The following is a 26540-nucleotide window of genomic DNA, read 5'->3' on the forward strand; positions in this document are numbered from 1 at the left end:
TTGCTTTTGGAAGCTTTGAGAGTTCTCTGCGCCATTTGGATTGCTCCATTGAAATCCTAGATATTTTTGTGCCATTGGACTTCCAAAAGGGTACTGCTTGTAACCGATGACATTAACATGTTCATCACTTTGGCTGATCGCTTGGCATTCATGGTTTAGATGATTTCCTCCACACATATCACAAGTCTCAGTCTTGCTTGATTGTTGTGTATTCACCTGAAAAGATTCAAACTTTTGTGCCAAGGAAACAATCTGTTGTGTCAGTGTATTTAGAGCATCTACCTGATTTACCGTAGCAGCCTTCTTGATGATTACACGCTCAGATGACCATTGGATGGCATTCTCAGAAATCTCATTCAATAATTGCAATGCTTCTTCTGTAGTTTTACCCATTACGGAACCTCCTGCAGCTGCATCAATCACATTTCTAGAAGAGAGTTTTAACCCGTGATAAAAAATATACAACTACATATGTTCAGGAATGTCATGATGTGGACATTTTCTCAGCATTGCTTTTAATCCTCCCATGTCTGATAAACCGACTCAGTGTTAGTTTGTAAAAAATTAGATATATCTTGTCTTAACTTTGTTGTTTTAGCAGGAGAAAAATATTTGTTCAAATATTTCTGAGTCATCTGGTCCCATGTGGTAATAGCCCTTTGAGGCAAACTTCGCAACCAAGTCTTGGCATCTCCTTTTAAAGAAAAAGGAAATAGCCTTAACTTGATAGCTTCAGGAGGTACTCCATTATATTTAGCAGTTTCAACAAGTTCCAAAAAATCAATCAAATGACTATGTGGATCTTCGCTTGAATCTCCTGTAAAGATACAAGATTGTTGAATTGTTTGAATCAGGCCAGTCCTGATTTCAAAGTTGTTAGCTGCTACTGGGGGTTTCCTAACACTAGATTCACAGTTGAAGCGGTTAGGTCTAGCATAATCCCTTAGGATTCTATTTGCTGGTCTTGGCACCACTTCATCAAACTGCTCATCTACATGGACTTGTGGTGGGATTTCTTGTGGGTTATCGTCATTACCTAGTTGATGCTCCATTTCGTTGCAGGTTACGTTTTGAGAAGAAGATGTGTGTCCTTTCCTGCGCAATCGAAGAGATCTTTCAACTTTAGGATCGTAACTTACCAACTGTTTTGTAGAAGAACAGGTCATAAACTACTTGAAATTCTTAAAGTAAAGAAAATAAAACTTTTGTTTTACTTAGTTCCTAGAAAAAAATAGTACAGAAATGAAATATTAGAAGTAAAATCAAAATAATAGTAGTAATTAATTAGTAGCATGTGGTAATCACAAATAATAATAGTACAAACGATTACAACAATGAAAGAATAAGGTAGTTATAGGAAAAGAAATGCTACTGTTATAAGTATAACTATATAATTACAATAGATATTATATAATATAAAAGAGACGATAACAAATAATAGTACGTTATATTACTAAAAAAATAGTATTATTATGATATAGGTAAAAACGATAGTTTAAGTATAATACTAAAAGTTATAATGCTATTAAATTGATAGCGACACTACGAAAATAATAATAGTAATACTATTTATAATAATAAGTTCTCAAGCTAGTAACAAAACAATTAATCTGAAGTAGATGTCTACCAATCCCCGGTAACGACGCCAAAAATTTGACGAGCGTCTAGCGTATATGAATTTAAACTCGTACTCTGTCAAATTATAATATAGAAAGATATCGATACCACAAAGATTGGTTTCTCTATTCTACAAATTGTTCTTGTTTTAATTACTATTTGAGAGAATCGAAAAGGTTGAGTTGAGAGTTAACAAGCAAATAATGAACAAATAAACCGTAGAGAAAAGTATTTTTGGTTTTAACAAATATGATAAAGATGTTGGGATCCTGATTTCACTTGATAATTCTATTAAAAAGCATATATTTATTTTTCAGTCTCTATTTCTCATACAATGCATAAATGCCTCTCTCGATTACACTTATATATGATTACTTAAATTGAACAATTAATAGCACTCCTCTCGGTTATGCAAATTAATTATCAAGATAGTAATATTAAAGAACCAGAAATATATGTTTGAATTGAAACATGCTCTTTTTTCAAAGTAAGTCCCTTTCGGTTACCTTACTTTTTATAACTTGAATTTCATACTATTCGCCTCTTTCGATTTCAGAATTAGTATAAAATCAAATTATAACACAAAACAGATAGATGTGATTAAATAAATGTCAATACCTATCAACACCATTATTAACCTTATTACATCTTCCGCCTCTCTCGATTACAAAATGAATAACAGGTTAGTTTGTGGTACAAAGAGAATAGGTGTGACTAAATTAAATAACATCTAACTATAAAAGCTGATAAAATTATAAATCGAAAGTTTCAAACCAAACAAGTGAAATTGAAAAATAAACTTTCACTATTATATCGAATTATCAAGATCCATCATTCTCCCAACATAAGATAATTACTCCATACTAGATCTAATACTGCTAATGAAAATATTCATGCCCATTAAATAAGAAAATAGAAAGAAATATTCAATAAGAATAATTCCGCCTATTTAATTAAAAATAGGAACTAAAGTAATTTCCACCTTGAAATTTATTTAGAACTGAAATGAAAGTGTAGTCACCACCGTGGTCTACGAAGACGATTAAAAACTGGAATAAACTTTATAAGAGGAATGATTTCAAATCTCCCAAGTTACTTTTGCAGAGATTGCCAATGTCCATTTTATAGCCATGAGGTAACTTGATGGTAACTGTTTTGCTTTGTTAGAAACGGTTTTTGATTGAAAACGGTTTTCTTGGATGTAATTTTGTTGCAGAATATCTTTCATTTTCTTTTCTTGACAAGTTATGCTTCTTGCTTTTTACACTGATGTATTCTTGCTTGAAATCTTCCCAGACCTTGCACTCTTTCCTGCATTATTTAGTTAAATATTCAGAAAAGATTTGACAATTTTTATGATTTTACAAGGATAATTATATATTTAAAATCTAGCAAAATGCACTTATCATCCGCGCATCCGCGCGGGTGCTAATATTAGTGATCTATTAAATTAAAGGGACTTATATAGTCATCGAATAACTTTTTTGTTATGTACTTTCTTTATTATATTATCCAATTTTTAGTATTATTACATTGTTAATGGAAATTTTTATTAGCATATTACTTTGTTTAATAGTTTGTCGTATATTTTATTACTCCTGATTTTTTTTTATTTTGAAGTTTATTCTATTATTCTCAATAGTATTTGTCATGACCCAAAATCCGCCAAGGATCGTGATGGCGCCAGACACTGCTGTCAGGCAAGCCAACCAAATTACTTGATTAAGTTCTCATTTTAACAATTTTGAAAACTAAGATTTTTCCTTCAATATTACTAGTAAAAGACAATATTTACAATGTAAATAAAAGAATGCTTGGAAATAAATACAAATACCCAATAATCAACCCAGAACCCGATATCACAAGTACATGAGCATCTACTAAGAAGGAAATAAAATGCAACAACCGTCCGGAATACAATATTGGACAGGAAATAAAAACAGATAACTGAAAGAGACTCTGCTGGCTGCGGGTCGCCTTGAGAAGTGCAGCTCACCTAAGTCTCTGTATCAACCATGCTGCTACGCCCAGTAGGACACTAGAGATACATATGCATGTGCAACAAAAATGCACAGAAGTGTAGTATGAGTACGAAAATAACGTGTACTCAATCAGTACACCGTCTAATCTCGAAGAAGTAGAGACGAGATGGTCGACTTCGACACTTACTAGTGGTCCAATAATGATATATTATAAATGCAAATAATCAAGGATTTATTAAGAATGACAATAATTTCAAGTAAGTCATAAACAGGTGAAAGTTAATTTTTTTTATTAAAAGTCTCCGGATTCATAATCCAATAGTTTCCAATTATCTCAAGTCGGGAAGAGCAAGTATCAATCCCAAATAATCTCAAGGCAAGCAATACAAGCATGCACATATCATGCTGAGGACGTATGGCCCGCTCCAACAATATTTAAGTTGTGCACTGTCGAGGATCGAACGACACGAACCATAGATGCATCTATTTAATCTGCCGAGGCGTTCGACCCGTTCCAAAAATAAACACACACAGATAGTCAATCAAGAAGTCAACATGGAACAATTATCCAAAGAAAAGCCAATTCTCTTTTAACAATTTAAGAAAATGAAGTTTAAATCTTTTTTTTTAGAAATTCATTTACTAATTCGATGTGATTTAAGCCATTCAAGCTGCCAATAAGATTACAAATAGTCCAAGTATAGCATGTTTTTGAGTCCTAGACTGAGTCCTAGACTACCCGGACTTAAACATAATAGTTGCTACGCACGGACTCTCGTCACCTCGTGCGTACGTAGCCCTCACAAATAGAAGAACATAACCAATCATATCACCTAGGGAGACAATTCCCTCTTACAAGGTTAGAAAGGAGACTCACCTCGCTCCGAAGATCCATAACCGGCATTCCACGCCCTTCCGAAGACTCAAATTGATACACAACGCTCAAAAACTAGCCAATAATTATGCAAATCCATTAATATGTGCTAAATTACTTAATTATGCAATCCAATTCATAACAATTCCCAACCCCGATCGAAAAATTGACAAAAACACCCTCGGACCCACGTGCCCGGATTCCTAAATTTTTCGAAGATAAAGTTTACCCATAAATTTACGAACTCAAATATATGATTTTCTCTTAATTCCATACCCAAAATCGTGATTAAATTCCAAAAATACTAGTCTTCTAGGTTTTCCCTCAAACCCTAAGTTTTCTACAATTTTTCATGTCTAAGTCCATGTATAAACCATGTATTAAACTCAAAGCTAGCATAAATTACTTACCTCATGATGAATGACGGATTCCCCTCTTCAAATGCTCCAAACAGTGCCCAAGCCAAGAGAAAAATGAGAGAAAAATGGCCAAATCCCGAATTTAAAATAACCCTCTGCCTCCAGCTCTTTTCGCACCTGCGACCTCTAGACCGCAGGTGTGGTTCCGCAGGTGCGGTTCCAATACTGCATCTGCAGTTCTCACCAGGTTGCCCCTCTTCCGCTTCTGCGACTCAACCACCGCAGGTGCAGTCCCGCATCTGCGGCAAAATGACCGCATCTGCGGCCCCAGCTCTCCTCCGCCAATACTGCAACTGCGGCTCTTCTGGCCGCTTCTGCAGCTCCGCACCTGCTGTCCATTTCTCGCAGGTGCGGTTATGACAGCAACCAGCAACTCAGCTCTTCTTCAAACTCTGAATTCGATCCGTTAAGCACCCGGAATCCACCCGAGGCCCTCGGGACCCCAACCAATCATACCAACCAGTCCCAAAACACATTACAGACTTGGTCAAGGCCTCAAATCATATCAAACGACGCTAAAACCATGAATTACACCCCAATTCAAGCTTTATGAGCTTTGAAATTTTAAGCTTCTACATTCGATGCCGAAACCTATCAAATCACATTCGATTGACTTCAAATTTTGCACACAAGTCATATTTGACATTACGGACCTACTCCAACTTTGGGAATCAGATTCCGACCCCGATGTCAAAAAGTCCACTTCTAGTCAAACTTCTCAAAAACCTTCAAATTTTCATCTTTAGCCAAATGACTTCAAAATGACCCACGGACCTCCGAATTCACTTCCGATCGCGCTCCCAACTCCAGAATCACCATACGGAGCTACTCCCAGACTTGGAATCCCAAACGGATATCGATAATACTGAAATTCACTTCAAGTCCAAAATGCTAACTTCCACAATAGGCGCCAAAATGCTCCTGGGTCATCCAAAACCAGACCCGAGCATACGCCCAAGTCCGAAATCATCATACGAACCTGCTGGAACCTTCAGATCCCGATTCCGAGGTCGTTTACTCAAAATCCAATCCTAGTTAATTCTTTCAACTTTAAGCTTCCGAAATGAGAATTCTCTTTCCAAATCAACTCTGAACTTCCCGAAATTAAATTCCGACTATGCGTACAAGTCATAATACCTTAAATGAAGCTGCTTATGGCCTCAGACTGCTGAACGACCCACTAGAGCTCAAAACGACCCGTCGGGTCGTTACAGTATTATCTGAATTTTAATGAATAAAATCTCTATTAAATTGAAGGGACTTATATAATCATCGAATAAATTTTTTGTTTTGTATATTTCTTTATTATATTATCCAATTTTTAGTATTACATAGTTAATATAAATTTTTATTAGCATATTACTTTGTTTAATATTTTTGGCTGCTATTTTCTTTTTGTAATATAATAGAAAATATATATTTTATTACTCTTAAACTATTTTTAACTGATAATTTTTTTCTTACTTTCGAATTTTATAGATATTTAAATTCAAAAACAATAACCAATAACTAATATTTAACTAAATAACTCATTATTAACTAATTATGCCTTGTGAATTTTTTTCTAGGTTGCCACTTGGCTTAACGTGATGCTTTTTTTTTGTTTTTAATAATATATAGATTTAACTGATACCACTTTTTAGTAACTTCAAATACGTACATTTTTATCTTCTTCTTCACTGTTGCTTTCTTTTTCTTTGTGTTTGGAGTTCCTTCTTCTTCATCTTCTCAGTTGCAAAATGTGCCTATTAAATTTATTGTTGTTTTAAAAATTTGATGATTAGATTTGTTATTGAGAGAAATTCACTTTTAGCCGGTAGGAGAAAACAAATAGCATCCAGTAGCCATAAATATTAGTCAGACAACTCATAACCCCAAAGTAATTATACCGGCTAACCCAAACTTACCATATGCAGACTATTTTTACTTATCTTTCTCTTTTTTCACGGTTCAAATTTTTTGCAAGTACACGATTTGTTAGGTGTAGAAGAATTAGTTGAGAAAATTAAAGAGTTGTAGTTATTGGACAAGAGAAAGTGATTACTAACACCTAAGAATTGCCACCTATCAATTTGGACAATAAATGTACACAGTACAGTGTGACAACTGTACTGTCTCCAAATTAAGTACCTATCAAACTACTAGCGCTACATGCTGTAGAGACTGCAATATTGTGGTATCGTGTATGACTTCTTACTCGGCATATGTAAGCTCAATTTTCTTTATTCTTCTTCTTTTCTCCGGTTTCGAAGCTTGAAAGAGAAAAGAAGATCTTGAAATTAATGGTCATGAATAAGTCATAATTTTTTTGTGATTATAAATTATCTCATCGAGAATGAAATAAAAAATTTAGTGTATATATATACACACTGACCCACTAAAATATTTAGGATATACTAAAGATACATTAGGATTTAGGGGTACACTGAAAAAAATATAGGATACACTTTATATAAAAAATTTATACAATGTAATAGTATATATACAATTCCATCTCTTTTATTTTGCTCACAAAAAATAACCCAATGACCGAAAAAATTCCCGTAGTTAAAATTGTAAATATAGGATACACTTTATATAAAAAATTTATACAATGTAATAGTATATATACAATTCCATCTCTTTTATTTTGCTCACAAAAAATAACCCAATGACCGAAAAAATTCCCGTAGTTAAAATTGTATAATAAGTAACTCAAAGAGTATATGGATACATAGATATTACATAAAAGATACACTAAATATACATTTATTGTACATGATATACACTAATTATACATCTCATATTCAAGAAGAAGAAGAAGACAACAACAACAACTATCTCCACAAATACACTTCACCTTTTACTTCTCCTTAGGAAATGCACATAAATTCATCCAAAAGAATCATGAAGCCCAACCTCCAAACGGCTCATAAAACACCAACAACCCACTAGCGATATTATATATTGTATAAATAGTGTATATAAATTGTATAATAGTATATATACACCTATTATACAACATATATGTAGATTATATAAACATTTGTAAGGTCGCTGCAAAAAAGTTAGAGTCGAAAAGGAAAGCAAAAGGGAAGGTCACCGGAGTCTTTATCCGATCGCACACAGCCATGGCCGATAGATATCACTAGCCAAGTATTTGCTATAATTCCTTACAGATCTAGGATTGCATGACTTTTATAGAAAAGGAAGGAAGCAACATGGAAGATAATAAAATTTTCATTAGTTAGAGGTAGTGGTGGAGATGTTTTAGGTAAAGAAAAATTATTTCTATAAATTTCCTATTCGCAATGGATGGTTGTTGGTCTCGATTTGATTTTGGGATTGAGATTTGAGAGTATTTTGAGAGAGATGAAGATTTACTTATGAAAATATAGTGAATCGATGATAGTGAGTACTGAGTACGAGTGACAATTTGAGCCCAAAGCCATCTAACCCGCCCAACTCACCCAAAGATTAATGGGTTAGATTACAAACATTTTAGCTCATGGGACAATTTGGATTGAGCCAAGTTAACCCATTATATTTTATAGCTCATTCTGACCCATTAATCAATCCAAATACAACCCATGAAACTCACCAAAAACAAAAGGTATCTCAACCCAACTTATATAGAAATTTATTTAGCTGCCCCAATTTTACTTTTTTTTTTTGTATTTTTAATTTTCTGCGCCATCCATCCCCTCTCCCCCCGCCCTCCCCAAAAAGTTTTTTTTTTTTGTATTTCAAAAAGAAAAATTAAGTTTTTTATTTTTATTTTCTATTTTCTATTTTTTTCGTTTTTCTACATCACATCACCCACTCACCCCCCACCCCCCCAAAAAATTTCGACTTACACATTTTAAGGTAAAAGGCTTTTTTTATGCAAGATGAGCATGGTTCTAAAACATGGGTCAAGTTAGGCGGGTTGGGTTATGACCCATTGTTTAGCCCATCTTGACCCAGCCCATCTTATCCCAAGTAAGGGTTGAGTTGGGCAATGACCCATTTATTAACCTAATCCATCTTGACCCGCCCAAATTCAGCCCAACCCGCCCATTTGGCATCACTAATAGTGAGATCAATTGTGGAGATAAGCTGGATTGGTGGTGTGAGGAAGGCAGTGGAGATAAGCTGGATTGATTGTGATTATATGGATGATGGAAGTGGGTGGAGAATAACAAACAACTGGAGAAGTAGGAAATAAGAATGAATTGCGAATAGAAGTACATTGGGAATTGTGACTTGCAAAAGAATTGGGCCTAATGGTCATTTCAGGTCAAAGATGAAAACATGGGCTATTAAAATATTTGAACGGCCATACAACGTCATTTACTCTTTGTTATTTATGATATTTCAAATTTAAGCCCATATGAAGTAGATTTGAGTGTTGAACCGTATGTTTGATTGTTAAAATTCGAAGAACGAGTTTATCTTTCAAAACTTCAGATTTTGAATTTGAAGTTGTATTGAAAAATTGAAATACTTGAGATTCGAAATTACAATTGAAAGATAGAATAACTTTATATTCGAAATGTGAAGTTGCTTTGAAGAGTTTGAACTCTTTACGATTTGAATTAGAGTTGCAGTTTTGTACCGTGTACGGAAGATATTGAATTACTTTATAAAGTTTTATAAAGTTTTGTGTGATGGGAGTATAAATTGGACGGTGACCCAAAAAATAGCTATATATGCAAAAGGGATTTTTTCATTCCTATACACTATTTGAAACTTTATTACTCTTATTATTCATGTTTAGCTAATTACCTGGCATAAACAAATTTTGTTTACCAAATATATACAATCCACCTTAAAAGGTTCTCAATCCATTATTTGTGGCTTCAATCAAGGAATTTAGTTACACCCTTTCCTTCTTTCTCTCCTCTCTCCCTTCCTCTCTCCCCTCTTCTCCACATTGCCCCGTGAGGCTTGCTGCTCACTCGGTATTTTTTTCGAAAAATCTGCAAAAAGTCCTACGATAAACTGGGAGAGGCAAAGAGAAATTTGTAGTCGTGGATATTAATTCCATATTTGGAGTATGATTGGTGTTTCTGTTTCCATTCTTGTACTACCAAGTATAAACTGTCATCTCCTTGCAAATCTTCTTAATATTCCTACATATTAGTTTGTGTCACAATATAAAATTCATAGTAAAAGGGAGATCTATGGTACTGTATTAAGTTAGGGGGAAAATATTGGTATGGTACTTGTTCGGTTGCTATCAATTTTTCCTACAGTACAATAGGAATGAAAAAAAAATCTTTCCTATATCAATCACTAATTGGAATGGATGGCAATCAAGAGGTCACAATTTTAATTGCAACGTGCAAGTTTGAATATCAGTGGCCATCATTGCTTCCAATTTGAGCCTTCCCTACTCCTTGTAATCTATTAGCAGAAGGATATTTTTCTTCCTTTATTATTAAAATTTCCCTTTAGATGTTCAGCTCTCTAATCTCTATGATCAGGATTCATGATCAAAGAATGTATGGTTTAACTGATTATTGATAAATCAATCTGCATACTATGGCATAATAACATCACTCTATATTATGATGGACATCAACCTACAACTATAGTCCTTCTTCTTTTTCCATTATACAACTTATCTTCAATTTATCTACAACTTTCATACATTATTTATATCAAGTTATATATAACTACAATATCATACCACTTAAAAATATTTTTTATACAAATTTTATACAATATGTCTTTTGTATATTTTATATCTGATTTATATATATAGTAAAAATAAATTTTATACAACTAATTATATATTATACAACTTATCTATAACTTTCACACATTATTTCTACCTAGTTATATACAATTACAATATCACACAATTTTTATACAATACTGTTCAACTTTCATACAATATTTAAATAAATAAAAACTATATAAATAACAGAAGATAACTTTTCTACAATTTTACTACAACTTTACTACAATTTATGCAGCATAATGTATGTCATGTCTTCTTTTCTTCGAGTTTCAATCTGAAATTCAGCCAAAATCAAGTCTTATCTTCACCAAAACACCTTCAAAATTACGATATAAACTCCAAACCATATTTTCAATTGTTTGCAACAACACACAATCCACACAAATAATGGTTTTTGAAAACCCAAATTCGAATTCAAAGCTTCAAAGCTTTTTAATGGCTGTCAATGGTGGAATTGTTGCTCTCTTTACACTACTGAAATTAGGAATTGAGAGATAGAGAGACGTAGAGGGAATTCTCAATTCTTTGCAACAACATCCAATTCAAACAAATAATATTTCTTGAAAACCCAAATTCGAATTCAAAGTTTCAAAGCTTTTTAATGGCTATCAATTGTGAAATTGTTGTTCTCTTGTGCAAGATATGTGCGCGAGTGAGTCGGATGTGGAGAGAGAAACTTGGGGAGTGGAAGATAGTTTTATAGGAATGTAAAAATCTCTAAGCAATCTTAATCTGGACCAAGTGAGGTGCATAAAAGATGATGACGGCAAAGTTTTGATGGGAGATGGCCAGATTAAGAGGAGGTGGCAGACCTACTTTCATAAACTTTTAAGTGAAGAAGGGGATCAAGATATTATACTTGGGGAATTGAGGAATGCCGACAGTCACCATGAATTAAGTAATTGTAGGGACATTGAGATCGATGAAGTCATGGAGGCAATGCGTAAGATGAGAAGGGGCAGAGCTACCGGGCCAGACGAAATTCCGGTTGAACTGTGGAGGTGTGTGGGTAGAGCAGGCTTGGAATGGCTTACTGCATTGTTTAGTGTTATATTCAAGACTAATAGGATGCCTGAAGAGTGGAGGTGGAGTACAATGGTCCCGTTGTATAAGAACAAAGGTGATGTCCAGAGCTGTAACAACTATAGGGGCATCAAATTACTAAGTCATACCATGAAAGTTTGGGAGAGAGTGGTAGAAATGAGAGTGCGAAGGACGGTGTCTATTTCAGACAACCAGTTCGGGTTCATGCCGGGGCGATCTACCACAGAAGCTATCCACCTTATTAGGAGGATGGTGGAACAGTACAGGGATAGGAAGAAGGATCTCCACATGGTGTTTATTGATCTGGAGAAAGCGTACGATAGGGTTCCTAGGGAGGTCTTATGGAGATGCTTAGAGGATAAAGGGGTACCAGTTGACTATATTAGGGTGATTAAAGACATGTATGCTGGAGCTAAGACTCGGGTTAGGACAGTAGGAGGCGACTCTAAACACTTTCCAGTTATTACGGGGTTGCACCAAGGGTCTGCGCTCAGCCCATTCCTATTTTCCCTGGTGATGGATGCACTGACTCATCATATTCAAGGGGAGGTGCCATGGTGCATGCTATTTGCTGATGACATTATTCTAATTGACGAGACACGAGGCGGCGTCAACGAGAGGCTAGAGATTTGGAGACATGCTCTTGAGTCTAAAGGTTTCAAGTTGAGCAGGACGAAGACGGAATACCTCGAGTGCAAATTTGGAGTTGAGCCGACGGAAGCGGGAGTTGAAGTGAGGCTTGACTCTCAAGTCATTCCCAAGAGGGGTAGTTTCAAGTACCTTGGATCGGTTATTCAGGGGATCGGGGAGATTGACGAGGATGTCACACACCGTATAGGGGTGGGGTGGATGAAGTGGAGGTTAGCGTCGGGAGTCTTGTGTGACAAGAAAGTGCCACCGTTACTAAAAGGTAAGTTTTATAGAGCAGTGGTTAGGCCTGCCATGTTATATGGAACTGAATGTTGGCCGGTAAAGAACTCACACATCCAGAAGATGAAAGTAGCAGAGATGAGGATGTTGAGGTGGATGTGCGAGCATACAAGGATGGATAAGATTAGGAATGAAGATATTCGAGAGAAGGTGGCGGTGGCCCCCATGGAGGACAAGATGTGGGAAGTAAGACTCAGATGGTTCGGGCACATTCAGAGGAGGAGCACTGATGCACCGGTGAGGATGTGTGAGCGACTGGCTGTAGTGGGCACGCAGAGAGGTAGAGGACGACCTAAAAAGTATTGGGGAGAGGTGATCAGACAGGACATAGCGCGACTTAGGATTACTGAGGACATGACCCTTGACAGGGAATTATGGAGGTCGAGCATTAAGGTTGTAGGTTAGAGGAAAGTTGTGAATATTTCTACAGCACAATAGAGTGAGACTAACCAGTTAGGAGATAGACTAAGAAGGTCATTGGTCGTCTATTGATGCAGGGCTTACCTGCTAGTTTTTACTATACCAGCCATCTATTTCGCGTTTCATATTCTGTATTTCATATCTCTTATAAATGTGTTATTTTATTATGTATTTTTATGGTACTAATATATCGTCTTCTGTTGCTTTTTTTGAGCCGAGGGTCTCCTGGAAACAGCCTCTCTACCCTTCGGGGTAGGGGTAAGGTCTGCGTACATATTACCCTCCACAGACCCCACTTGTGAGATTATACTGGGTCGTTGTTGTTGCTGTTGTTGTGTAAAAATCTCTAAGCAAAATGCTCTTGTCGCTAATTTCTATCATGAGATTGGCCGAAAATTCCCAATAAATCAAATTTCACCAAATTCAACCCCAAATAAATTTACCAATCTTCCTTCTCGTCAAATCCTTTCCTGCCACCAGCGAATACACCTTTTCCCCTTTCAATTTTTCGACCAAACTTCCTTATTTAATATCTTTTTCCCTTTCATTTTCTATTTTATTTATTTTCTTTCATTAATTCGTCTATCCATATGTACCAAATTTATACTAGCATAATAATCTCCTCCTAATCACAAATCGGAATGTTTCCTTCCCTTTTTCCAATCTCAAAAACAGATTTTGAAGAGAAATTGCGAAGATCGGGGTAGAATTTTCTTTGAAGAATCCGTCCAAGTTCAAGATGTCACAAAGTAGGTAAAAATTATGAAATTTCTCTGTTATTATTTTTAATATATTTCACACTGATTCGTACTCTCCCGCGTATTAAATTTGATTTCCCAAAATCTCGATCTTGTACTCTTCTTCTCAAAACTTTCTCTTTCTAACATGAAGTCTTGCTCTGATTTTACTTGCTCTTTATTATTTACTGAATCAGATTTTTTTGTTTGTTTTGTGTTTGCTATTATACTTATTACTCCCTCCGTTTCAGTTTATGTGAATTTGTTTGACTCGACACGAAGTTTAAGAAAAAATGAATACTTTTGGAATTTGTGATCGTAAACCAGTCAAAAAGGGGCCCAGAGTATCTATGTGGTTATAAAAGATTATCATTAAGGATAGAATTGTAAGTTTAAGCTAAATTGTTACTAAATTTAGAAAGGGATCGTTCTTTTTGGAACGGACCAAAAAGGAAATAGGTTTACTTAAAACAGAAGGGAGGGAGTATAAAATTACCTCTACGACCTTAATTTTCGGATGTCTTACCTTGTTAAACGTAGAGCCTCAATAATTCGCTAACTATAAATACCATTGTTATGGTTGCTGTAGGAGAGAGGTTTATTCACTGTTATTATAACACTTTGTTGTGATTGCTACTTTCTGGTCGGCTTTCTCTGTTATTGTTCAGCTAAATTGTCCCAACTAGAAAGCAATTCCGTAGTCTCACTAGGCATTACCCAGCTTAAGCTTTCATACTCATGAATAGTTTCCACAATCTATTGGTCACCTGACAATGGAGAAATAGGTGACTGTTTGTTTCGATGGCCTTTCCACACAGAAAACATTTGGAGCACAGAGGCATTATATTCCTCTCTTCATTAAGCTCTCATGTGTCGGAACAGCCTGTTTGACCAAAACACAATTACTTTAAGGGAACCTTCAACCTCCAATTATGCTTCCATAACTAAGCCCCTTGTTGCTGTGTACTTATGGTTAAAACCTCGTATGCTGCAGATTTCACGGTGAAAACTCCTTTGCAATCAACTTTCTTCTGATGATTACTTATGGTTTATCTATTTTCTGTTTATGTGAATTTTCTACCCTTTTTTGGGTTGGTAATGCTATCAGTCGTTCAAGATAGATCTTCATTCGGCTATGTTTAATGCTTAAATATGTTGAGTCTACTATATGAATTATCTTTTATCAATTCCACTCCATTGAGGTCCATATCATTCCAATACTCATTCAAGATAGACGTTGAAAAAATTAAACTGCCAGCTATATCTCCTGAGTTCAGCATTTTGTAGTAGTATCTGAGCTTATGCTGCTCTTTTCTTTTCTGCTTGTGGTTTCCTTGCCAATAGTAATGATTGATGGTGCAATCAGAATAGTATAAGATATGGGTACGGTGTACTTCTTCTGGTTGTCAGTGACAACGATATTTCAAAAATATAGTGACAAATAATCCAGCATTATCTTGGGGTTGGCTAGAGGTGCTCATCAAGTTGTGGGGCTAGGATGGGATTCTTTTGAGGTTAAAGGGCGATATGTGTAACTTTTAAGTCCATTTGATACTTTTTTTTTTCTCTCCATTTGATACTTATGACTTGATATAAAAAAATATCATTTGAGTATAAGGAGGTTATATCATACACTGGGAGAGAAACTTAAAGGCTTTACTCTGGTCCAAAAGCTGAAGATATCAAGATTACATTTTACCAATTAAGAGGAGTTAGTGATGTAAAACGAAATTGGATGGCGTAAAATTATTAATCTATCAGATTTGAAAAGGCTTGATATTGCAAAATAAAGAGATTTGTAGCTCGGTTTCTTCTTTTATTTCGTAAATGCAATGTGAATTTTTGTGTCTGCAATGTGTTTACCTAGCTTGAAAATTACTCAATATACAGCGGTGTGGAGTTACTAGAATAAGTGTGTTTGTGATAAATAATGTGAATGGAGATTGGCGAACGTTGATTAAAATATTACGTGGCTCCAGATCCTAAGCTAGATGCATGATTTGTTGTGTTTTCCCTTTTTTCATCTCTAACTTGTGTAAACTATAACAGAGTGATTATGATTTAGGATCCCTGAGTGCTGACTGTCATTTATTTTTGGACTTTGTTAGTTGCTTTGTGCTAGACTGACGCACTGTATTAGGGCTAACATTTCTCTTAAGTCTTTTTTTTTTTTTTTGAGAAGAAATCTTTTTGCTTGTAATTATGCTTCTTGTAATGCATCTTCTTGATGCCTGTTGGTGAAACACCTTACTTCATCAAAAAAAAAGTTGCTGACTGTCATTTAATAATTGTTTGCAGATGCTGTGGAGTAAAGTTGTATGATACAGATGGAGGCTAACATCAGTGGGAGCTCTTCTCCAATCCATTCAAAATGGAGAAAAGTTGTTTATGGTGGGATGCAACCTGGCTTTGATGACAATCACACAGATGAATCCTTCCTGGAGGAAATGATCATGAATGCTAATGTTGTCAAAAGAGACTTATTGAAGGTGGTGCTCGATGCAGTTTCAATCTCACAATATCTTTGCATTGTTGCCCTTGTGGTTTTAGTTTGGACCTACACCCTCAGAAATACCTTGAATGAAAAATATCTTTTACTCTTGAATGTCAGCCTTCTTGGTTCGGGTTTCTTTATTCTGCTCTTAACTGCGGACATGATATCCTTTAATCTCCTCCTCAATTATCTCCTAAAAAATACCTTCTTCATAACTGCCTTATATATGCTGTCTCCTATCTATCATACACTTACTAGGTCCATAAGCTCGAATTCTATATGGGCGCTAACAGCTTCCCTTCTCATTCTCCATCTCTTCCTGCACAATTACTCAGGGTCCACCGTAAAGGCTCCTGGAGCTTTAGAAAATCCAACCCTGACAAGCAATATATCACTGAACGCGTCCATCGTGGCTTCACTTTTGATTTCATCCCGCCTTCCATCGAGGCTTCATGTCTTTGCTATTGTGCTATTCTCCTTGCAAGTTTTCCTTTTTGCTCCTTTAGTCACATATTGTGTCAAGAAGCGCTCTTTTAAGCTGCATATTTGCTTTTCCCTTCAGTTACTGGTTCTAACACTAATATTCACTTACCAGTTGCATAAGCTGCTTTTCATCTTGCTTTTGGGCATTTTTGTCTTCGTTAACTTGGTTTGTCCCTACTGGTTGATACGGATTCAAGAGTACAAGTTTGAGATTAATGGCCCCTGGGATGAGGCTAAGCTCTGTTTTAACATTACAGAATGAGCAGGTTATATTTTTAGGCATCTCCTTTGTATTCAAATCTCCTGGATACTCTTGGACATGTAACTCATCTGTAAGTTTTCAGTTCATTAAGTTGTCTTTTTTAGATTATTGATTTAACTAGTCATGTAACTATTAGGGGTGTTCGTTGGTTGGGTTGACATGGCATTGAAATATTTTGATTCGGTATTTTTGGCTTTTGATTTTAAAAGTGATATACCAATACTGTATCGAAATAAATTCGGTTGTTTCAACTTTTTACTTTTCGATTTTGGTTTGTGTGGTTCGGTAACTTCGGTATTACTCTTTAAAGTTATATTTTATCAATCCTAACTTGTAATTGTGATTTATGAAATTGATTCTTCATACTCAAGCATAAAGAAAATAAATTAAATCAAAACGTTAATGATGCTTCATTCTAAAACAAGACTCTTCTTCTTTGCTTGTAAAGCAGAAGTAAAGAAAAAGCATCAGGCATAATGTTATTAGAAGCCAAATGTAAAACAAATATGTTTGCAGTCATTCAATAAATTAAATTTAGGGTAATAAATCTCACTTATCATGTTTTATATCAAGTAAAATCACACAATTACTAAATGGCCAAAGTAGATTTTTTGACCAGGATTAAATTTACTCATGACCAAAAAATTTCGGGTTTAAGCTAATAAGTCAGTTGTCACTGCAAAAAGGGGCATTATATTGGAAGTCCTAGACAGGGCTGGTTCAAGCCTAAGGGCACTAAAGTATTTGAACTCTACGGTAAATACTCAATTTGAAATGGATGGAGTATCAAGTTATATTCACCTTACCGAAGTTTCATCTATATATATCGGTAGTATAAATAATTTTTATATTATTACTTGATCTTTATATGTTGTTGGCTTGTGGCGTATAACTTGTTTTAATAAAAGGCTACTTATAAATACTTTTTGACTGACTTGATAATATAAAGTTTTTCAGAATGCAACTGTTTATACTATATATATATATATATATATACTACGTGAAGGTGGGTGGTATGCTAGCACCCTACCCATTTTGTCTTTTCCTTAAATACCCTAATTTTTAATTTCTATACTTTACTGGTGAGGGGGTCTTTTGTAATTTTATAGCAAGACATAATTTGCTTCTCTCAGCTTTCTCTCTCGATTTGCCCACTTCTCTCTTCTCCCTTTCTTTATCTCTCTCGCTGTCTCTTCGCTATTGTGAATTAGGAATTGAGACTTGAATTTGAGCTTGACATTTCGAATTTGTGATAAATTATTACCTTGGGTTTGTGTCAAAGTAGTTTTGAGCTAGATAATTGAAGGTAAGTACCGTTGAAAACATTGGTGGCTCAAAAATTCTGAGTCCTCCATTGATAAACCTTTAAAGCTTCTGGGTTTTGTGTCAGATCGGAAAAAAAATTACTCAAAAATCGACTGGGTGTTATCTTCAATTGTTGGAAACTGTTTTGCAAACTTGAATTCGAAGTTTGGGCAGTTTTGGCAACTGATTTGAGGTGTACCAAGACTGAAATTGCAGTTGAAACTCAAGCTTCTTAGACCTGAAGAAATCGAATTTCTTGGTAGTATTGGTTCAATTAGCTTTTGTTTTTCTTTTTGCTAAGCTAACTCATAAAATTAATTAAGCTTCCACTTTTTCCTATTAAAACGACAATAGGTGAATCATGATTACAGAGGAAAGAGAGACGGGGAGAGAGGAACATGGAGAATGGGTGTTGGATCTAATATTTTTGTGAAAAGACCAAAATGTCTCCCCTATTAAATGTGTTGGAATAAACTATTAAGGGTATTTAAGGAAAAGATAAAATGGGTAGGGTGCCAACATATTACCTTCATGTACTATGTTATATATATATATTAGTCTTAAAGTACGCGCGTTGCGCGTGTATTTTATGTCAATCAATTATATATTATAACAATTACATAGATATTATTTACAAAAGTATCTGAATTATTTAATATAAAATTTAAAAAAATTCAAATTCCTTAAAAAAAATAATGAACGTTAATCACATTTATCCAACTTAATAAAAGAAGATTAATGCTCTACAAATACCTTATTTTGGACTTTCATTAGGGATAAATTTAAGTTCTCGTGCCATCCTTTCTAGGTAGATTTAATCATTATTATGATAAAGAGATTATATATACTAATAAAGATTGGTACTTCATTTTTCTCAATAGTGATGGGTAATATCAGCTAGTCGCATATCCGTAATTTGATATTTGTTTATAATGACATGTAAGATCTATCTGGTAAATAGATTTATCAACACTATGAGCGACCACGAGACTCTATGACAACACTTGAAAATTATTTATTAACATTTTCTTATAAAAGAATAGCTTGACATAGCTAATATTTTAACATTACCAACTTTAAACCTTTAAAATTTTAGCAATCTGAAAATAATTGTGAGCTCTTGAATGTGATTTTGTACAATTTGCTTTACGTTTTCTAACCTGTTTGGCCAAGCTTTTTTTGAGGCAAAAATACCTTTTTGGGTCAAAAGTACTTTTTTTCCTAAAATTAAGGTGTTTGACCAAGCTTTTGAAAGGAAAAAAAAGTGCTTTTAGCGAGAAGCAGAAGCAGTTTTGGAGAAACACGAAAAGTAGTTTCTCTCCAAAAGTACTTTTTTGAAAAACACTTTTGATAAAAATACACTTAGAAGCAGTTTTTTAAAGCTTGACCAAACACTAATTGCTGCTCAGAAGTACTTTTCAATTTAATTAGCCAAACACAAACTGTTTCTCACCAAAAGTACTTTTGAGAAAAACACTTCTCAAAATAAGCTGATTTTTGCAGCTTGGCCAAACGGGCTAGTTCGTCTCTTGGTATCTTGAAGTGGAAGATTTCTAATATCACCTAGATTATTATTATTCTGGGTGAAATAACAATCCGTAAAATTATAAATTCTTATGAAAAATAATTTATCCGACTTATATAAGTAATTTCACTGTAACTACATTCCTAATATTAAGAGTTTTTATATAGTTCAAATAGAAAAGATAAAATAGTCAAAACTTTAGTTAATTTTAATGTTCTAAATATTAAAAAAAAACTAATTAAATGATAATTTTGTTTCTCTTTTCTTTTAATTTTATCTTCTTCAATTAATCTAGACTATTATAAAAGTATGAAACTTAAATGCAAAATCGACCGACCTTTTAATTATTTAAAAATAATACTATATATTAATAGTTTTTAATTTTAGTCTCACATTATTTATCACGTAATTATAATAAATAATATAATTTGTTGCAAATATTAAGTGAAGTAAATTTGTTCTTCAACAAAATTACTCATTGATGTTAAAAAATTATTTTGTTCATCGTGAATACAATTAGAAAACTATTAGGATGTCAATTTCCAATTGCCACGTAAAAGTTATTTCAAACAAACGTCAACAAATTTTATAGTATCGTCCAAATAAAGACTCTTTACACATTTATTTAAGGTACAATTTTAAAGTCCTAAATTTTAGGTACCTAATTTAACTAAGAAAAGATATAACAAAATTTTAATGAATTTTTATGTCCTAAATATTAGAAAAATAATTAAATGACTATTTTATCTAGTGTAAACTCTATTTTTTAAAGGGTAAAAAAGGCGAACGACATTTCGCTAAGGGCCTTCGTGCTTTTAATATAGTACTAGTATTAGGGTACGCGCTTTGCGCGTGTACCCTATATCAATGAATATATAATTTTTTTAAAATACGAAAAATATTAAATAATGTGAGTTATTGAATAAAATAAAATAAAAAGTATAAGTTCTTAAATATGTTGAACATTGATCATTTTTAGCCCGCTGCTCGATAAATAAATAATAATATAAAATATTAAAAAAATACTATAATATTAGAGTTAATACTTTATAAAAAATAATGTAAATATATGAAGCTGTCATTTATTAGAATGGTTATAAAAAGAAAAACAAAAAAAAAAGACTTCGTATGTAGGTTATCATACGAAAATTTTAATCGAATGGTCATATAAAATAAAGGTCACAAAAAAATAAGGTAGAAAACCAATGTTTATTGTTATTTTATTATAATCATTCAAATTTTAATTGATAAAGTTATTTTTTTAGACCCTTGAATTATAGTAAAAGAGAAACGATAGCTGAAACCATGGTAATATCACAATAGAAGGATATCACAATGGAAGTTTAGCTTTGCTTTGAATGGCAAATACTCACGTTAGTTTTGATTTAATAAATATATTACACATCATATAATTCTATATATTAAGACTTTTACATAGTTCAAATAAAAAAAATATAATAAGTAAAATTTCAACTAATTTTAACATCCTAAAAGTTAGAAAAATAATTAAATAATTATTTTGAGTGTAAAATTAATTTTCTTGATTTCTTTTTATACTTCTTATATTTGTCGAAGGATATCTAACAATGGAAATATAGCTTTTCTTTGGATGGAAAATTACTCACGTGAGGTTTGATAAGTAATGTGTTATATGTTGCCAAATATTATGACTTTTTACATATAAACTTCAAAAAAGAATTAAGGAAAGATATAAAAAATCTTAGGTGATTTTAAAATCCTAAAAAAATTAGGAGAAATAATGAAATAATTAATTTGTCTAGTACGAAATCAAATTTTAGAGGGTAAAAAAGGCGAACGACATTTCGCTAAGGGCCTTCGTGCTTTTAATATAGTATAAATATAGATATATAGAATAGATATAGATATAGATAAGATACAAAAAGTGTCACGTTCCAAAACTAGGGGGAGACCTTGCAAATCAATTTTGTACCTCCATACCAATAGAACTTTTAGAAAAATATCATAGACTCCTATTGAACATATACAAAAATAGTATCTAAAGAGAATAATTATTTAATTATATTAAAACTTTTGAAGGATAATAAGTATCTATCTATATTATTATAAAAGTGGGAAGAGCTAAACTAAAAAGTTAAAAATTTCAAATCGTTAATATGTGGCCAAGGTCAAAGAGAGGAAGGCTCGGGATCTGGACCAAGTGAGGTGCATCAAAGACGATGATGGTAGAGTTTTGATGGGGGAGAACCAGATTAAACGAAGATGGCAGACCTACTTTCATAAACTTCTGAATGAAGAAGGGGATCGGGATATTGTGCTAGGTGAATTGGGCCATTTCGAGTGTCAACGTGACTTTAGGTATTGTAGGCGCATTAAGGTTGAGGAGGTCGTGAAGGCTACGTAAGATGAGTAAGGGCAGAACTACTAGGCCACACAAAATTCCGGTTGACTTTTAGAGCTGTACGGGTAGAGCAGGATTGAAGTGGCTACTGGGTTGTTTAATGTTATTTTCAGGACGAAGGGGATGTCAGAGGAGTGGAGGTGGAGCACGGTGGTTCCGTTGTACAAGAACAAAGGTGATATCCAGAGTTGTAACAACTATAGGGGTATCAAATTACTGAGCCATACCATGAAAGTTTGGGAGAGGGTGGTAGGAATGAGGGTGATAAGGACAATGTCTATTTCAGACAACTAGTTCGGGTTCATACCGAGGCATTCTGCCACGGAAGCTATCCACCTTATTAGGAGGTTGGTGGAACAGTACAATGATAGGAAGAAGGATCTGCACATAGTTGATTTGGAGAAAGCGTATGACAAGATTCCTAGGGAGGTTCTATGGAGATGCATTGAGGCAAAATGTGTACCAGTTTCTTACATTAGGGTGATCAAGTACATGTATGATGGAGCTAAGACTCGGGTTAGGACAGTGGGAGGCAAGTCAGAGCATTTTCCGGTTGTTATGGGATTGCAGTCATTGCACCAAAGTCTGCACTCAACCCATTCCTATTTGCTCTGGTGATGGATGCACTGACACACCATATTCAAGGGTAAGAGTGGCAAACGGGCGGGGCGGATCGGATATGGTTCGGGTTAAAAGCGGGTAATGAAAAAACGGATCAATTATCCGATCTGACCCATATTTAATACGGATTAACCGGCGGATAATATGGGTAATTATATTATCCATGAATTCTTGCATATGATCACTTTTGCGAGAATTTTTAGTCCTCCTAACTTGAGGAACCCAATTTGAGGCTTTACAAAAATAAAAGTTAGACCCATTGGTTACTCATTGATTATCCATTTTCTAAATGGATAATATGGTTCTTATCCATATTTGACCCATTTTTAAAAAGTTTATTATCCAACCAATTTTTAGTGGATAATATGGGTGGTTAACTATTTTTTTTAATCATTTTGTCACCCCTATTCAAGGAAAAGTGCCATGGTGTATGTTATTTAGTGACGACATAGTTCTGATTGATGAGACGCGAGACGGCGTCAACGAGAGGCTGGAGGTTTGGAGACAAGCCCTTGAGTCTAAGGGTTTCAAGTTGAGCAAGACTAAGACGGAATACCTAGAGTGCAAGTTCAACATCGAGACTCTCAGGTCATACCTAAGGGGGCAGTTTCAAGGTCGGTCATACAAGGAAATAGGGAGATTGACGAGGATGTCACACACCATATAGGGGTGGGGTGGATGAAGTGAAGGTTAGCATCTCGAGTCCTGTGCGACAAGAAAGTGTCACCTATACTCAAAAGTAAGCTTTATAGAGCGGTGGTTAAATCAGCCATATTGTATGTGGCTGGGTGTTGGCCAGTTAAGAACTCACATATACAGAAAATGAAAGTAATAGAGATCGGGATGTTGAGGTAGATGTGCGGGCACACTAAGATAGATAAGATTAGGAATGAAGATATTCGGGAGAAGGTGGGCGTAGCCCCCATGGATGACAAGCTGCGGGAAGCATCTGATGGTTCGGGCACGTTCAGAGGAGAATCCCAGATGCCCCAGTGAGGAGGTGTGAGCGGCTGGATTTGGTTGGTACGAAGAGATGTAGAGGGCGACCTAAGAAGTATTTCGGAGAGGTGATCTGGCAGGACATGACGTGGCTTCAGATTACCGAGGACATGGCCCTAGGCAGAAAGTTGAGGAGGTCGAGCATTAAAGTTGTAGGTTAGGAGTTACTGGTGCATATTTCTACGGCGCACCAGAGTGAGGCTAGTCTGTTAGAATTTAGTCTTAGATTGCTAGTGGTTAGTGTTGAGTTCCCACTACTCTTTCGTTCCTCTTAGTGCCACGCTTTATCTACTAGTCATTATCTTGCTTTTCATCTATTTTCTGGTTCTTGTGATGCTGTTATTTTTTCTATGATTTTTATTGATGCTACTGATATATTGCCTCTTTTCGTCTTCTTGAGCCGGAGTCTTTCGGAAACAGCCTCTACCTCTCGGGGTAGGGGTAAGGTCTGCATACACACTATCCTTCCCAGACCCCACTAGTTGGGATTTCACCGAGTCGTCGTTGTTTGTTGTTGTTAATATGTGATATTAAGCTTATATGAAATACTATCAAATTTCACATCCAACTTTAGACTGATACAACAAAGCACGTATACAATGAGCGAGAACGTTTAATTTAATATTTAATAGAACTTTCATTAGCGGCAAATGTATATTGATAATATGATGTGATTCCTGCTATTATTTCAAACACTGATTTTTAATTCCAAGTAGAACAATGTAGTATCTGCTTTCAACCAAATGAATAAGTATAAAACCAAAAATGAATGCAGAAAATGTTAAAACTGATATCGTCGATCTGATCCCAAATAAAGTCATTTTGAAAGCTCAAAGAATTACGAAGCACATGATGATATATATATATATATATATATATATATATATATATATATATATATATATATATATATATATATATATATGGTTAGAGAGATCGAGAAAGACAACCAAAATAACTATTACAAAAAACGAAAACCACATTGAAATTAAAAAAATAAAAATAAGGACGCTTTAGGTACAAGAGAACACATAATTGCCATTAACTATTCTTTAGAAAGGCATGAGACAATATCGTCTGCACATTGTGAAAATTACAACTAAAGACTCATGCGTACGATAAAAAACAGTACCTTTCATGTAATCCATCAAAATTTATTTGAACACTTGTTAAAATTTACATAAAACTACTACTGGTCCTGATCTCATCTACTTCAACAAATTTCATGCAATAGTATACAGAAGCTAGACATCGAGACCCACTTTCAAAATTAATACTTCTTGTATGCAAATCAAATAAATAAGACAAATACCTAGGCAAATCTATTCATGTCTATATCAATATCTATATCTATATCAATATCTATATTATTTAAGATGTTTATTTAAGAATTACTACAACCATCTCACCTTAGTCTACCCATTAGAATGGCTATGCGACGCCAAAAATCATTCTGTTGCTATGATCATTTGATTTCCACCAGAGTAACATCAATGGTCAAGAACAAGAACTTTTCTAAACCAAATGAGAAGAAAGAGAGAAGTTCTGTAAATTATGTATGTGGCGTCTCGTGTCGTGAGTATAGAATATAATAGATCTCCATGTGTATTGGCAAAAGTTAAGTTCATATATAGAATTTATTGCAAGATGACACGTCATGACGCGTGGATCAGTCAAAGGATGATAGTTGGCAAAGAATAATCAAAGAGGCACGAGCTTCAACAGGCACAAGCAGATATTCAAGAAAAATAAGAAAGATAGACGCTCGAACCTCTTTATGATTGAAGAGAATGAATCTGATAGTAAATAAGGTATAGATACATATTACCGGGCATTAAATACAGAAAACGTTAGGGAATCTGTATTGAATCAAATATGATTACCAATTATAACCTTACATTAAATGCCATTAATTGTCATTAATGGCTCTATAATGGTAGAAACAAAACGTATTACCTAGAGATAGCTATAAAAGGAGAAGACTGATCATTTGTAAGGACACAAAATACTATTGAAATACATTGATTTACTTTGCATTATATTCTGTTATTATTTGTCAATTATTCTTATTTCTATTCGATTATCAGTAATCCGAGTTCTTCTAAAATAAGCTTTGAGCAAAATCCAATTTTTGGTTAAACAAATTGGTTCCATTACCGGGAATCTGATAATCATTTACTTTCTTAGTCAAATCCTTCATCAAAAAACTGATCATGTCGAATGTCAACGACAATAACCAACACAATTTACCACTCCAATATCCTCAACATCAGGAGAATGATGCAAATGACAGGACCCCACTTCCTTCACCGCGCGATTCACAACGACAGTCACGAGAGGAAACTTCAGATGGCTCTGAAACAAATAACGGGGTTGCGAACCAAAACGGATTTGAGGCGAATCAAAATGCTGGAGTTGCGAACGAACAAGCACTCGATGATGCTCTGAAGAATCTAATCACTCAGCAAGTCAGTAATGCTCTCCAGGCTTTTACCATCCAGTTACTAGTTGCGCCACCAACACCAACTCTGAATCATAATACTTTGGAAAACCCACGTTCTGAACTCGTTAATTCAGGCACTGGTGGAACTCCTAGCGAGTCTCGTGATGGCGAACCAGGTACATAGTTAATTCTGATTTACAAAATTTAATTCTAACCTTGCAGAAGCAGCTCAAGGAGCAAAGCGATCGCATAGAGCAAATACCTGGAGTACCACCTATAATCAAAGGAATAGACATGG

The 26540-nt window shown here is 34.6% G+C and overlaps 1 protein-coding gene and 1 non-coding gene across 3 annotated transcripts; both read left to right on the plus strand.

The window, feature by feature from the left end:
- Positions 1-481: 481 nt before the first annotated feature.
- On the plus strand, positions 482-587 carry LOC138888907 (small nucleolar RNA R71). The gene has a single exon (XR_011406474.1). It is a non-coding gene; the product is annotated as a small nucleolar RNA R71 (small nucleolar RNA).
- Positions 588-13546: 12959 nt separating this feature from the next.
- Positions 13547-17235, plus strand: LOC104240688 (phosphatidylinositol N-acetylglucosaminyltransferase subunit C-like). Of its 2 annotated transcripts, none has more exons than XM_009795562.2 (2): positions 13547-13746; positions 16029-17235. In XM_009795562.2, the coding sequence occupies exon 2, from the start codon at positions 16049-16051 to the stop codon at positions 16967-16969; it is 921 nt and encodes a 306-aa protein (XP_009793864.2). In that variant the 5' UTR covers positions 13547-13746; positions 16029-16048; the 3' UTR covers positions 16970-17235. The 2 variants fall into 2 exon arrangements, with proteins under 2 accessions (XP_009793864.2, XP_009793863.2); XM_009795561.2 differs by having other exon boundaries at positions 13547-13742.
- The last annotated feature ends 9305 nt before the right edge of the window (positions 17236-26540 follow it).

The sequence above is a fragment of the Nicotiana sylvestris genome, chromosome 3 (assembly GCF_000393655.2).
Source record: "Nicotiana sylvestris chromosome 3, ASM39365v2, whole genome shotgun sequence".
Lineage (NCBI taxonomy): Eukaryota > Viridiplantae > Streptophyta > Magnoliopsida > Solanales > Solanaceae > Nicotiana > Nicotiana sylvestris.

Bases quoted from the DNA above. Each gene is read 5' to 3' on its own strand.
- LOC104240688 (XM_009795562.2), top strand. From the start codon at position 16,049: ATGATACAGATGGAGGCTAACATCAGTGGGAGCTCTTCTCCAATCCAT.